The sequence below is a fragment of the Danio rerio genome, chromosome 21, assembly GCF_049306965.1.
Source record: "Danio rerio strain Tuebingen ecotype United States chromosome 21, GRCz12tu, whole genome shotgun sequence".
NCBI lineage: Eukaryota > Metazoa > Chordata > Actinopteri > Cypriniformes > Danionidae > Danio > Danio rerio.
The window spans coordinates 37,079,571-37,095,996 of NC_133196.1; the positions used below are offsets into that span (position 1 = coordinate 37,079,571).

At 40.9% G+C, this 16,426-nt stretch overlaps 1 protein-coding gene across 23 annotated transcripts in view; it reads left to right on the top strand.

The window, feature by feature from the left end:
- The window catches only part of clint1b (clathrin interactor 1b), a 542,948-nt gene that overhangs the window by 45,996 nt on the left and 480,526 nt on the right, over positions 1–16,426 (top strand). For 17 of the 23 annotated variants that reach the window (XM_073935409.1, XM_073935415.1, XM_073935420.1 and 14 more), the window contains exon 1: positions 6,214–6,401. The exons of the other annotated variants lie outside the window; for them this stretch is intronic. In XM_073935409.1, coding sequence (XP_073791510.1) covers positions 6,361–6,401 — 41 coding nt within the window. In that variant the 5' untranslated portion in view covers positions 6,214–6,360. Of the gene's footprint in view, positions 1–6,213; positions 6,402–16,426 lie in introns of those variants that run through there. 23 annotated transcript variants of the gene reach the window in all.

The following is a 16,426-nucleotide window of genomic DNA, read 5'->3' on the forward strand; positions in this document are numbered from 1 at the left end:
CAGCTGTTTGTGAAGCAATTAGTAATGTAAAGTCTGAAAAGCTCAATCTATGTTGAAAATGTATCAGCAGTTTACAGCTTATAATAGACTTTAAGCACCCAACTATAGCATGCCTATTCACGTTCAAAAGAGTGTGCTTCTTGACTTCTTTGGTCGTGATGTGCTGCAAAATGATCTCACTAACCTTTGTTAAACAAGAACAATAAGACTTAACCAACAAATATTGTTACCCATTCATTTAAATCAGAATGTATCACTGTAAAAAAACAAACAAACAAAAAACATCAAAATCTGCTTTAAGACGTTCAGTTTTACATTAACTGAACATTACAGCTTGAACAAAATATATAATTGATTCACATAGGCTAACACATATGAATTAAAGCGCATACTAATATATTTCTCTTGGATAATTTAAAGAGAATAGTAAACAGTCGAGTTTCGATCATTTTTCGTGACGCACTGCATAAACAAGATAAACAATAATATTTTATTAATCCAAAACGATTAGTTTTTATTTACACATAATCACAGAATTAATACTGTTGGATAAGTATACGCCTGTACAATGATTTTTTTCAACACACATGGTACTTTATAATGTTAAATCAGGAAAAAAAACACGTTATGCCATGTTAGCGTTAATGGATTCGTCTACAGAAACTTTCTTTAACGCAAAGTTTGCATACACACAAATTCGTTTCATGTTTCTTTAAAATAATTAAAATAGTTTTCAGTTACTACACACGTTACAATCTAACATTGTGTAAAAGGAACAGTTACTGTTTGTAACTGTTAGCGTTAGCATACATTAGCTCCAGTCGTGTTTCTTAAAGCAAGTTACATTTCGTATCAAACTGTTTTAAATTACTAAACGCTGTTACAACCAAACACTGTGGAAATGTTTAAGCTCTAAATTCGCTAAGTATACAGTACACAAGCAGTAAAAAGCTTACCTTTCTGACCGGAATCCACATGAAAATTTTTAAAAACCAAACTTCTTTTTCTTCTTGTGATTTTCATGCCATGGTGGTTGACAACCAGCTTTTTGGAGCATTACCGCCACTGTCTGGATTGGAGTTTGGATCAGGAGTTTAGTCACTCGTGTTTATTATGAAACTAACTTCTGCTTTAAAAAAAACAGTCAGCACAGTAGCGTGCTATCTCTAAAATAAACGCATGTTACATTGTTTTTCTCTAGATGACATGTATAATCTATTTATAAATAATATTGATTTGTTTGCATCTAAACATTGCGACCATCCACACTAAATATTCTTTTTTTTTTTTGCTGTCGTACCATGAATATTTTCTCAAATTATCATTAAACATGGAGCTAACAGATTACTAGATAAAATAAGAACTTAATCGGTTGCCATCAGCAGAGTCATTGCCAGAAGCGGCCCGGACTCTACAGACAGACTCGGGCCGGATATGGTTGACTGGAATCGGGCCAGTGCTTTACAGCCGCATCACAACCGCATGTGCGTGAGTGAGCTGCGGGCCGCACTCGGCCAGGATAACACTCGCCGATGCCGAGTCGGAGCCGGAGGATTTTTTTGGAAATCAAAATATCAGTTAATCTGCATAGAATTTACAATATGGGCTCTCTTAGGTTAAGCAATAGTAATTTGCTTGTGTTGTGTATATTTCCCTAGATTGATTTTACTATTTAAAAAGGGCGGTCTCTGCCAACACTAATACAGCGCACCAAAGACTGCAGATATTTCCATGCTCTAGAAAATGAAAAATCTCCCCAACAAGAATGTAAAGCATTCATTTTATTTGATGTAATTTTCTAATTAAAAAATAGTTATACTCCAATTATTATTTTTCACCATTTTTTCTCTGCATTGCTTACAACTTGACTAGTAGGACCTCATGTTAAAGTACACGCAAATAAAGTTTGTTGTGGGAAAATTACTCAGAGTACTATAATTTATTGTATGTGAAGAAATGTATTGTATATGAAGATAATATTCATTCCCTCAACCAGGCCCGGCGCCAGGATATCAGAACTGAGGGGGCATTTTAAATCTATAGGGGGGCACTAGACCTGGTGGTTGATTTTGGTCTCTCTTGTTCCTTTCATTTAGGCTATTTATTCACATTTATTTTTACTTTACTTTGTTACTGACCTAAGGCAGTAATATGCGTTTTAATAGTAATAATAACAGTTTTGCTTTTACTGATTTTATTAATGATGGTAATGCAACGATACCGCTTATTAATGCAGACAGATCATGGCTTTAGTGCCAAACGAGTGCTTTAAATCATATGTTCATCTCCTTATTTATTTCCATCTTATTTCAAATAACAGGCCTATGAATGTTTAAAGTTTTAGGTAAAGATGTCAAATTATGCCCACACATGCAAGCTGACCCACGATCAGACTATTCGTAACCGGTAAATAAATATAGTGAAATCAGTTTAACCGAGCCATCCCGCTTCACGTAGCCTATTACCCAACCAACATCAGTGTTAGGGAAAAGCTAAATGTTACAATCTAATGTCATTTAAAACAATTACTTAGTTACATTTTAAGCCATTAGTGTAGCCAGAAAAATATCTAAAAGATTCCAAAATTCACAGTTATTACCGTGAAAATTAGTTTGGCACGGATAACACGCAACTCAGGCCATATAACCTTTTTCATCATTTTAAATGTAAAAAAAAAGATTTACATTAGGCTATCAAAAGTGGGATTTTTTCGTGATATTGTCTGGTTGACATCTGTAAACCATCATAAACCATTAGATTACTAGGCCTACCCGTCATTTTATTTATTTATTAAGCCTATTTTAATAACTTGCTTTCAGGTTATTTTCATTTTAGGGCCATGAGCTACAAGTCAAAACAAACTCCATATGCTGACTGTATTTTAGCTCTTAAAATAGGTTTACAATATATTTTATGTCGTTTAATTTTGCATGAGCAAATAGCAGTAAGAGCCTAAATTACATATTTTTAAAAGATTATTATTCAGTATACCTGCAGGGCACGTGAGAGATTTCTTGGTTGATCCGCGGTAATTCCACTGAAGCACTATATTCCATTTATAACACAGCAAACTTGACTTTGCTGGCCGATCATCTTAAAACGCAAAAGGCATTTATTAAGTGTTATACCTTTGCTGCTGCATAATGGGATGTTTCTCTACACAACTGTAATAGTGCACTTTTTAACAATGTCAAAATGAAAGCAAACATTATTCAAAGGGTTCTGCGTTGTCAATTTTAGCTTAATTGTAATCATATTAATAACAATATTAATTAATAAATTAAAATATTATTTATAGTGTAGCAACCTGTGGGAAAACACTGCCTACTGTTTTTATTAAAACATTTTATTAGGCTACATCTTCCCGAATAAGTAATGTGAAAATGACTGGCAGTTGCGTCTCTGCTAAAATTAATTTAACAGCAAATTTCTTCTGCGTTTCTTCCTTTTAGTACGGAACCCCGGAAGGGACGTAGTGGAGGAGAAAAAAATTGGCTGGGTGAAAAAAAAAAATGGGTGAAAGAAAAAAATGGGTGGGAGGAAAATATATATTTCTAAGTTTTTGCGTTCTCTCGCAAAGTTTTGCGTTCCCTCGCAAAGATGTTTTGCGTTCCCTCGCAAAGATGTTTTGCGTTATCTCGCAAAGATGTTTTGCGTTCCCTCGCAAAGATGTTTTGCGTTATCTCGCAAAGATGTTTTGCGTTCCCTCGCAAAGATATTTTGCGTTCCCTCGCAAAGATGTTTTGCGTTCTCTCGCAAAACTGTTTCTCCACAAACTCTTCCTGTTCACTTCACTCACGTAAACCCTCCCGTTTTTGCTGAAATTCTCCCATATTTTACCATTCTATCCCACTTTCTTTACATTACTGTGCGCTGATTGTCGCCTTTCACTTTGCAACCTTTGAACCAGTGAATGCATGTTTAAGCGCTGACTGACAGACGCGCTCCATACAATAAAAACTGATCCCAGATCAGCGTCTGTACGCGCCATTTAAAGGGACACTTCTGTTATCAAACAAGTGCGCAGCAAATGAATCTCATGTTTTGTTTAGTTTGATAACAGAGGTGTCTCTGTAAGAATGCACAGATCTATAATGAAAGCAGTCCATTACTTTAGAAACTGTTTGTGCTCATTTAAGAGAAAATAAGCTGTTAAAAATAAAACATGCAGGACGGAGATGTTTCATATTATTCAGTGTATTTGTCTGTTTAAACATACACCCGCTCCTCTGTAAATGGCGTGTACAGACGCTGATCTGGGATCAGTTTATTGTACGAAGCGCGTCTGTCAGTCAGCGCTTATACATGCATTCATTGGTTCATAGGTAGCATACGCACAGTAATGTAAAGAAAGTGGGGTAGAATGGTAAAATACGGGAGAATTTCGGCAAAAACGGGAGGGTTTACGTGAGTGCAGTGAACAGGAAGTGTTTGTGGAGAAACAGTTTTGCGAGAGAACGCAAAACATCTTTGCGAGATACCGCAAAACATCTTTGCGAGGGAACGCAAAACATCTTTGCGAGGGAACGCAAAACATCTTTGCGAGATAATGCAAAACATCTTTGCGAGGGAACGCAAAACATCTTTGCGAGGGAACGCAAAACTTTGCGAGAGAACGCAAAAAACTAAGAAATATATATTTTCCTCCCACCCATTTTTTTTCTTTCACCCATTGGCTGTTTCTCAATTCCAAGAACGCAGAGAACGGACTTGTGTTCTTGTGAAGACCGGTCTTGCCAGGTGTCCTCGGAAGAACGAACTCAGGAGACCGCGAGGGCAGAGAACGCGTCCTTTGAGAAATGGGATGCTGCGTTCTTCCTGATGGTCATGTGACCTTCACGCGTTTTAAATGGTAAATTATTTAAACATTACAGCATTCATACAGCAATTTATTGTTTTTCCCCTTTTCAAAATATATACATAAAAACATTATAAATATACTCTGCACAATATAAATAAAACAGATTTTAATACGAATTTCAGCAAACAACTCTTAATGTGTTTATTCCTTTATTAAGATGTTCATGTTAATGTTTACTTTCACCGTTTCATTTAGGGAAACTCCTGAGGTAAATAAGTGATATCTCTAAACTTTAATAATAAATCTAAATAAAATGCAGCGCTTCCCACCTCCAGTCGCAATGACTTCTGGGACTTCCAGAGCGAGTTCGGTGCTCAAGTCAGCATCAGTGCGTCCTCTATATCAAGAACACATCCGGGAAGTTTCACGCGTCCTCCGTACTTGCAGTCTTGAGTATTGGAACTGAACTTAGGCAGCTGATGATGACGTTTCACGAGAACACGAGGACGCAAGACCGCTGAAGAACGCATATTGAGAAACAGCCATTATTTTTTTTTCACCCACCCATTTTTTTTCTCCCCCACTACGTCCCTTCCGGGGTTCCGTATTTTAGCGCTCAGTGTTGTGTTTAAAGAATTAGTTAACCAAAACATGAAATGAATTAAGCTGCTCGTATCATGTCACCCACTTTTCTCCCTTGTGAGTTGAGGGCGCCTCCATTGCCAAGTGCGCAATTTATTTACGGGCGCACCTCACCTGACGCGGGGACCGGATCTCTGGACTATAGGACTAACTTTAATCTCACAATTTTCATAATTTAATTGCTATGTCATATATTATGTGTGTTCTAAAGGTTGGAACGACAGGAGTGTTAGTAATTAATGACAGAAAGAATTTTCAGTTTTGAGTGAACAATCCTTTATGAAAACTGGGGGGGCACAAATTCTTTCTGAGGGGGCAATGGCCCCCTTTGCCCCCCCGTAGCGCCGGGCCTGCCCTCAACTCAATACGAAACAGTGATAATTCCTTAATGATTAAAAAACAACAAATCTCTGAAAATATTGAAGTAACTGAACAACATCTATTTACAAATACAATTAATAAAAATACAACAGAATTAATGCATTAAATCCAAAATGTAGTATGTTTAATACTTCATATAATAATGTTTTCAATCATAGCGTAATATTTTATAGTAGAAAAATAGTTTAAACTACAATTAATAAGCAGCTGAATTCAGTTGGTCGATCTTTCAAACAGCAGGTGGCACTGTAAGGTCTGGAAGTGCAGATCTAGCCGTCTGAGCGGGCCTGCTTCAAGAAAAACTACATTTCCTACAATGCTCATATGCGACGTCATGTCTGCGTCCGCTCCCTTTTGACGCACAAAACGCGTCACCGTGGTAACTGGCTGAGGCGCTGCACCGTGTAGATTTACGCTGTAGTGGCGAAGGGGCTGAGGGATTCTGTTATTATCGGCAATAGACATCCGAGTCCAACTGCCTTTTTACGACCCGGACAACGCTATCTGAGGCGGAAGGCCCCTGCTAAAGCTCGAAGATGTTGAATATGTGGAAAGTCAGGGAGTTGGTGGATAAAGCGTGAGTATTCCCAAGCTTTTGCTTACTAAGGGACTTGTGTATTGATTTAGAGGCCCGTTACTTAAAAAGGTGCGGACCCATGACGTCACATGCTCAGCTGATCGCTAGTGTCACAAGATTTAATGCCATCAGCTCTATTTCATTATAATCCAATTTAAGAATCCTTCCTTATCATGTGCTTCTTAATCTACACATTTATTGTCACTATGTTTTATTTTCAAGGCTGTATTTCAAACTCAAGCGAGTTGCATGAAACGACAGAATATTTAAGCATCACAGGAACGTGAAGCATTTTGGGTTATAACAGACGCCTTTTGCATCCGTGCAATGTTTTACAATAACGATTTGGTAAATCGCTATTTGCACATAATTATATTTCTTGTCAATATTTCTCATTACATAGCGGCAAATAATTAACTGAATCAAATAGCAATTGAACTTGACCCGGTCTCTGACAGTATTGATATTCTCCTTCTGTGCAGTCATATCTGTTTTATTTTTGTTTTGTTACCGTTTCCATTCACTATGGTGATAAAGATTGTGCGGTTTATTTAACATGTTCACAGGCCCTTTGTATTGACTAATTAGTCATTTAGTTTAGCTTAAGTCATCACGCTAAATTAAAGTATAAATGAATGTATGGCTCTACTTAATCGTCACATCTTTGGTGTTGCTGACTTGTACTGACTCCTACTATTACTGATTTCATCTGTAGGCCTGACTCTAAAATTACTACACCAAATAACTCCTTTGGACCATTGTTCAGTTGCACTAATTGCTCATCACAAAAAAGGTCCTAAATCCTTAAGTAAATTTATTTTACAACATTTATTTTACTTAAAAAAAAACAATCCTAATATAACAAAATAATAATTAGATAACTGCAATAATTTTATTGTAGGATTTCATTTTTTATTATTTATTTATTTGTTGTTTTTTTACCATATGTGATAAAAAAAACATATTAATTTCAGCAACTTTTGATTAGTGCCTGTTTATTTTAAAGGACACATATGATGCAAAACCGAGATTTGGAAACTGGGCAGAATGTCTGTTATAAAGGAAAGACTCCAAAATCTTTATGTAATTCATTACCACTGGAATCACCATAGCCATAGTGTCAGTACAACTATATAGGAGGATACTTCCATCATACAAAAGTTTTTTTGGTTTGTGAACATTAAATGAGGTTTATTTTGTACAGTAGCAAAATGGATATCTACATAGCAGTGTATATTAACTTGTATCTTGTTACCTTTGATGCAAGTAGACATGCAAAAATGGTGCAAAGTTAAATGTGTGTATGCGTGTACTGCAAACTTTGTAATGTAGCTTTGTTGCATTTTTGTGTGACTCATAATTGCAAAAAGGCTTGAATACACTCCACAATAAATAAATCAAACAACAAATACATCAAAAATATTTTTGACTAATATTCAAAATCTATTTCCCAGTGATGGGTTGCAGCTGGAAGGGCATCTGCTGCGTAAATATGCTGGATAATTTGGCGCATCATTCTGCTGTGGCGATCCCAGATTAATAAAAGGACTAAGCCGAAAAGGGGCAGCATGGCAGCATTGCCTCACAGCAAGAAGGTCACTTTTTTCGAGTCTCAGCTGGGTCAGTTGGCATTTCTGTGTGGAGTTTGCATGTTCTCTCTGTGTTCACGTGGGTTTCCTCCGGGTGCTTCGGTTTCCCCCACAAGTCCAAAGATATGTGGTACTGGTGAATTGGGTAAGCTAATATGGCCGTAGTGTATGTGTGTGAAAGGAAGTGTATAGATGTTTCCCAGTGATGGGTTGCAGCTGGAAGGGCATCCGCTGCTAACGTGTGCTGGATAGGTTGGCGGTTCATTCTGCTGTGGCGACCCCAGATTGATAAAGGAACTAAGTCGAAAATAAAATGAATGAACAAATGAATGCTGGATCTCTGCTTCATTCACATCTGCATTTAAAGGCACACACTGTTAAAAATGTCCATGATTTTAACAGTAACAGTTTGTACAATCTACAGTGAAAACCTGTTAAATGATTTGTTTTCGAGAAACTAATCAGTGTCTGAACTCTCACCACACACCTTCATTTACAAGTCTCTAAATTAGGCAATTAGTTTAGTCCACTAGACAGTGAATGGCCACAAATGACCAAATTCAGACATTCATGAACAGTTGCTGTTAACAAGCACAATCACTGAAGGAAAGAACAAGAAATAAAACTACAGACACAGCCTCACACCAAACCAATTGAATTAAAACGGATAATTAAACAACTTCATTAAATAACAGCATCACCAGCTTCACTGATTACATTTTGACTTAATTTCTGTCATATCTGCAAGAATAGTTGATAATTAACAAAGGTTTTTATTTTTTATTTAAAATATTTCATTTGACCTCACCATCATGGAGATCAATGGCTGCTTTAGTTGGCCTCTTGAACCTTTACTATTTCTATACTTATCTATAGCTGACTGTTATAACTGTTTCTGCAACTCATCAGTTATAGCAAGAAAAGCAATGAAAAACTATACTGTGTGTACTTAATCGTTATAAATTCTTTTCGGTATTTTAAAAGTTAAGCCATAGAAAATAGTTTAATTTGATATTGTTTGCAATATGTTTACAACCTCTTGAAGGTTCAAGAAACAATTATCAAGGAATTAATAAGAAATTACAATTTTTTTAGTTTCATGCACAAAATCTTGAGATCTCCAACTGCCCATGGTGACACACAGACATCAAGAAACAAGATATGAACCTCAACCACGGTTTCTAAAAAAGCTGCTTAATTCATTAATGTTGCAATGCATGCTGGGTGCCAGCATAGAACAAAAATCCCAGCATGCATTGCAGCATGAATATATTATGCAGCTTAAAGTCCTATGCATTCTTACAATCTTTTACTTTTCCTTTATTTTATGTTGTTTTTGGTAGGTAATATTTCAGTAGATTGTTTTGTATTGTTCTGGGTTGATTTTTATTTGATTTTTAGTTTTGTTTGTCACCATTGTTGAGATTTAAAGAGTAATTGTTGATGTCTGTGTGTTTTTAAGTACTTCCATAAATCAAACGTTGTCATTGTGAATGGTGTATTTAGACCTGTTAAACAGTCATTGCCTGATGTAGGTCAAATGGTTTGTTTACATATGGTATTCATTTCTCACTTATGACTAACTAGATGTTCAATGTGTGTACAAGCAGGTGAGGGTGATTTTGATATCATAGTTAATATTAAAAGACTTATTATTATTTGTAGTAAAGTTCGTTGTTGTTGAGAGAAGAAGAAGACAGGGTCGGCGATTCAGGTAAGCAAGCTGTTTTATTAATCTTAAATGCCACCACACATGTAGCAGAGTGTGTGTGTGTGTGTGCTCTCCCTTCTCCTGACTGCTCCTCCCGTTCTCCTTAAGAAGGGAGTCTCTCCGGCCCAATCACTAGAAAGACAGGTACTATTTATCATTTATTATTATTTGTTATTTATCGCCGGGCTCCTAGCATGCTCTCCCGCCTTATTGGGTGTTCGATCACGCTTACCTCTCCACATACCCCCACCGCCTGCCTCAGGTCGGAGAGCTGTTCGGCCTGCAGCCCTCCCCCCCCGCCCTCGAGAGCAAGTCGGCTACAGCCATTTGTGCACCCGACCTGTGCGTCACCTTGAACTTAAAAGACTGTAAAGCTAGATACCAACGGGTGATCCGCGTGTTGATATCCTTCATGCGGTGAAGCCACTGGAGAGGAGCGTGATCTGAACAGAGGGTGAAACCCCTACCCAGGAGGTAATAGCGGAGAGTGAGAACGGCCCACCTGATCGCCAGGCACTCCTTCTCTATGGTGCTGTACTTAGCCTCACTCTTGCTGAGCTTGCGGCTAATGTACAGCACCGGCTGTTCCACTCCCGCCACCTCCTGCGAGAGAACCGCCCCCAGTCCCCGATCGGATGCATCCGTCTGTAAAACAAAGGGGAGAACAAAGTCAGGAGTGTGCAATAGCGCCCCCCCGCAAAGTATAGACTTTACCTTTGAGAAGGCCTGTTGGCACTGCTTCGACCATTGGACGGTATCCACGTCCCTGCTTTTTACTGAGATCAGCCAATGAGCTGACAAGGGCCGAATAATTAGGGACAAAACGCCTATAATATCCTGCCAGTCCCAAAAACTATCTCACTTCCTTTTTGGTCTTAGGTCTAGGACAGGTTGCAATAGCTGCAGTCTTATCAATTTGGGGCTGCACCTGACCTTGACCTAAGTGGAAGCCCAGATACCTTACCTCCACTCGCCCAATTACACACTTCCGTGGGTTGGCCGATAATCCACACAGAACCGAACCGAGCCGTCTGTCCTAGGCACTAAGACAATCGGGCTGGCCAAGTCGCTGTGGGATTCTTCTACTACTCCCATTTTCAACATATTACTTAATTCTTCCTGAATTACTTTTTTCTTGTGTTCAGGTAGGTGGTACGGCCGGGTCCTAACGACCACGCCCGTTTCGGTCTCGATATGGTGCTGGATCAGGTTAGTACGATTGGGCAGGGGCAAAAACACGTCAAAGTACTCACGCTGGAAGTGCCGGATGTCGAGGAGCTGGCTCGCTGAGAGATTATCGCCCCCTATGACCAGAGCGCTCGGCCGTTCCCGGCCGGAGCTCTCCGGCCCCAGGTCATCCTCGTTAGTAACAAGCGTAGCCAGCAACACATCCTCCGGCTCCCTCCACTGCTTTAGCAGATTAACGTGATAAATCTGACGCAAGTCAGCCCTGTCCGAACGAACCACCTCGTAATCGAGATCACTGACTCGTCGTGTAACCACAAACGGCCCTTGCCACTTGGCGAGTAATTTAGAGTTGGAAGTGGGTAGCAGTACCAGGACTTTATCTCCCTGCTAAAATTTATGGAGTTTAGTGCCCTTATTATATCGCCGGCGTAGGTCATCCTGGGCCTTAACCAAATTCTCTGTAGAGAGCCTCCCTAGTGTGTGGAGTTTTGCTCTAAGGTCCAGAATATATTGAATTTAATTTTTACTAGTAGTAGGCTCGTCCTCCCAAGCCTCTCTAACGACATCCAAAACCCCTCTGGGCTGTCTGCCGTAGAGAAGCTCGAAGGGGGAAAACCCCATGGAGGCTTGGGGAACCTCCCGCACAGTGAATAATAAGGGCTCCAACCACTTATTCCAATTTTTTGCGTCCTCGTGAATGAATTTACGGATCATTGATTTAAGCGTGCGATTAAATCTTTCCACCAGCCCGTCTGTTTGTGGGTGATAGACGCTGGTGCGAATAGATTTAACGCCCAATAATCCGTAAAGCTTGCGCATCGTGCGTGACATGAACGCGGTGCCTTGATCAGTGAGAATCTCCTTGGGGATTCCCACCTGGGAGATTATATGAAACAGAGCATCCGCAACACTCTTTGCTGAGATGTTACGGATTGCTACTGCTTCTGGGTATCGGTTTGCATAATCCACCAGAACTAATGCAAACCGGTGCCCGCGTGCGGATCGCTCTAATGGCCCAATGAGATCCATACCAATTCTCTCGAAGGGGATCTCCATAATTGGTAATGGGCGCAAAGGCCATTTAGTGTGGATTTAGTGTGGCCGCCTGACCTTAATGTCCAGCCATAGGATTAGAATGAGTCGCCTAAAAAAAAGCATTTCCCGGCGGCTCTTTGGTACTAATAGCTGGGTTGTATCTTCCTTTGTCTGAGTGTCTTGGGTCACTCGATACATCCTATCATTAATAACCGCAAAATACGGATAGAAGAGGAGTCGATCAGGCTGGAGAATTTTCCCATCAATAACCTGCACTCTTTCGAGTGCATGTTTTAGCGTATCATCACGCGACTCCTCCAGGGGAAAGTCTTTACACCGGGAAATTCCCAGCCCTTCCCCTGAGTCAGCGCGTGACGTCACCGCTTGGGATTCAGCCAGCTGAGCGACACGCCCCCTATCCGGCGATTTCTTCTTCCAAGAAACACCCGCACATAAGATTCCCAATAATCTATTAAATCCAGGCCAATTAGTTCCCAGAATTAGTGGGTGTTTGAGGTGCGGGTTAACTGCTACCTCTACACTATGCTCTTTCCCCCGAAATTGAATATATTGCCGTTAGCGGGTAGTGAATTACATCCCCGTGCACTCACCTTACCCTTACCGTATGGCTCGTATCGAATGCTGGGTCTTGTAGCAGGCTTTGGTGGATGGAGGTTTGGTTACACCCCGAATCCACCAAAGCTTGATATGTACCCCCTTTTATACTCCCAGGTATCCGGTATAGCCCGTCGCGACCGTGGGCGGCGATTGGCGTGGCGGGAACGCGAATTAATGCAGTTACCTCCTTCATGGAGCAAACTTTTGGTGCGCTATCACCGTGCCCGCGGCGCCAATACATCGGCCCAGACCTTCTCACTATACCTCCGGGGCCAGCAGGATCAATCGATTGAACCAGAGAGAGACCTGGCGTTGTCTGGGGAACCGCCAGGGTTCGTGGTTCCACCCCTCCGTCCAGATAAGGCCCCGCCCTCCTTGGGACGTTCAGCGGATCCGCCTCTGTGCACCGCCTTCTGGGTGCTGGTGTGGGCGGTCTCCGCAGTCTGGGCCTGGGAACAGGAGGAGAGAGAGAGAGAGGGGGAGAAGAGAGAGAGGTTATTTCGCAGACTCTGGACCTCGCCACCAGATGATCCTCCGCCAGCTGGATGGCCGTCTCTAGATCGTCTGGCCGGTGGCACTGGACCCACTCCGATGTTCGAGAGGGGAGGCGGGCGATGAACTGCTCCAGCACCAAGGCATCCATCAGCTGGGCTGTGGTTCAGCCATTCTGCACCAGCCATCTGAGGCAGGCGTCACGGAGCTGCTGGGCGAACTCAAAGGGCGAACACGCTGATGTTGCTCCTCTGGGTTGCGGCCGGCCCGGAGATTCTGGGCCGGTAACTGCTGTGCGGCGATCTGTGCTTCACCCAACAGCAGTGGGATGATTCGTACCGGCCACTCAGCCCGCGGCCAGCCACACGCCTCAGCCATCTTCTCGAAAAGATCGAGGAACACTTCCTGGTCATCCTCCAGCATCATTTTCTGTAGCGTGATGGGAGGGTGGGCAGCAGATGTTGGAGCGGGCCGAATCTCCTGGGACAGCAGACTCCGGATTACCTCGCGGTCCTCCCGCTGGGCCTCCATGAGGACTTGGAAAGTATAATCAAGATCTTTCTTCAGCTCCTCCAGCGCATGATGTTGTTCCTGTTGGAGAACCGCGAGCGCCTGGATGACTTCCGCACATGGACTAGTAGACGGAGTAAACATTCTGGAAGCGAAGTTTATTCTTCTTCACGGGTTTCGGCACCACTGTAGTAAAGTTCGTTGTTGTTGAGCGATTCAGGTAAGCAAGCTGTTTTATTAATCTTAAATGCCACCACACATGTAGCAGAGTGTGTGTGTGTGCTCTCTCTTCTCCTGACTGCTCCTCCCGTTCTCCTTAAGAAGGTAGTCTCTCCTGCCCAACCACTAGAAAGACAGGTGTTATTTATCATTTCTGATTGACCTGCTGATTAGCCGCCGGGCTCCTAGCATGCTCTCCCCCCTTATTGGGTGTTTGATAACGCTTACCTCTCCACATTATTATTTTCTTTTAGAACATCATGCTATACTCATAGTATGATTAACACAATTATAGCAGCAAAAAAAAAAAAAAAAAACTGTGTCAGAACAAATAGTTAAAGAACCCAAGTAAAGCAGACTCTGTCCTCCATAATAAGGGCTGGATTAACCAATGGGCCTTATGGGCACCGGCCCAGGGGCCCGTGCTCACTTGGGGCCCCTGCGAGGGGGAAAAAAAAGACCATTTCGGAGTGTCTTTTTAGGCTAGTTGCAAATAGCGCACCTAGTTGGAATAAGCTATTCACGGTTTACGCCCGTCGATGCCTGATTGTCAAAGACAACATGAGTAAAGAGCGTTGCAGCAGTACAACCTGAGTGGCGTACCTCGTAAAGCGCACAGCAACATCTTTTGACGTGATTGATCAAGCCGGTTCGAATCCACCATCAGCTGAAGTCATGCTTTTTTCTCTCCTTTACATATCAGATTGTAAATATATTTATTTTTAAAAGGAAGGAAATATTTTGAATAAATAATGCAAATGTGATATAAAGTCACAAGTGCCTCGGGTATTTAATTAAGTTTAGCCTTATAAAAAGGCACCTCCCTCTCTGTAAAAACTATTTTGCTCAGGCAACTGTATTTCTTCTGAGCAAAAAAATTGCTATTACATATTAATATTATTATATTTAAATTGTCTTTCTTTCTTTAAGTAAACAGAATGCTTTCATTAGTCAAGCGAGGAAACGTCAGTTTTGAAATAACCGGCACTTAACTGAGCGGACTGTAGTGTAACATTGGTATTTGTCATTGATCAAAAATTAGTGGACAAGTGGATTTAGTAAACGCGAGAGAAAGAGGAGAGGAGGCATCATTATTGAGGCATTTTCCATATGCACCTTCTTCAAATAGACCCATGATCAGGAAAATAAAGACATAGAATAGACTCAGACTCAGCTTTATTATCCTGTTAGGGAAACTAAAATTGCAACAAGGTACCATAACACAGGCGAAGTTCCATGTACACATTAATAAAATATTAACACACAATATCCATACATCAATATATAGAAACATCCCCCTCCCCCCTGGACTCATTGGATGAATAAGACGTTATGGTAATGTTAGATGAGTAAGCTAGCATTAACCAGGCAGAGGAGGCTAAAGGCAGCGCAGCGCGGACTGGATTCATCGTGTGAGAGACAGTCAGAAAAAGAGTTTTATTCTCAGTTGAATTCATCTTTGGTTTTGGCTGTAATTTGTGTTTTTCTTTCTTTTAGTGATTCTGCTTGTTAACAGTTGTTCATCAATAATTCTCAATCTTCGTTTAATTAGACACTTAATTATCTCATTAATTCTGAGTGTTCAACCCTCTGTAATGAGGACAATAGTGAGAATTTTGCTGTCGGATCTAAGGGGTTAAATGTGTTTAATAAAAAATACAGACTGTGGAATGTATTTTTAACAGAAATATGATGTAAACTGTGTTTACGAATGAAAATTTGTTAAAAACACTAGATTACTGCTAACTAGAGCCGTGCAATTAATCTAACAAAGATTGCAATCTCAATTCGACCCCCTCGATGATCTTAATCCAGCATTTCTACGATTCTGCCAATCATATTTTCAAGTTCAGGACAGAAGAAAATGCAGCCGCACAAGTCTTCACATTGTTTTACATACTTTGTTCAGCAACATGGACACCAATGGTATAATTCACCCAAAAATGCCTTTTCTGTCTTAATGTAATGATGTATTTACAGCTGCACAGCTGCGATATCACATGTGACATGAACTGCTGACCGTGGCCTGTTACCACTGAGAGGGCGGGTGCGTGCATGTGAATGATGTCTACTAGGGCTGGACAAAAGCTACAAAATGAGTGCCCCGAATACAGATATTGAGGAACAAGCAGACAAATTAGTTGATGAGAGAGGAAAGACTAATGCAGTGGTGTGAAATTGGTTTGGCTTTTTAAGTTCCGATAATTGTATGGTTTCGTTGCTCTGCAAAATGTATGGGAGAGGGGGGCCGACTAACGTTAACAGCGGGAACACATCAAATCTGTTCCACCCCGTATAACACACTGAGAGTCAGAAGATGAGGCATCATAAAAGTTATATAGTTATATAATGTTTAAAGGTGCAGTAGGTGTTCTGCCAAAATGCTAACCGCTTAGCATATTATCTTAGGACGGCGGGGAGGGATTGTGATTCAAAGCCACACCCCCTGAAATCGCGAGCGCGCGTGCACCGCGTCACAACAGCAGACAGACAACCCACTAGTTCATGTCATTCGCCAGTTAGTTAGTGCCAGCGCAGTGCAGGAATTACAATAATTACTTTGCCACACTTACATGCTATTTCAGAGCGAATATTCAGAGTAGCATGGTAAACAGTATAGGAAGGCTGTCATTGTTCAAAAATGACCCAATGTGAATATAAAA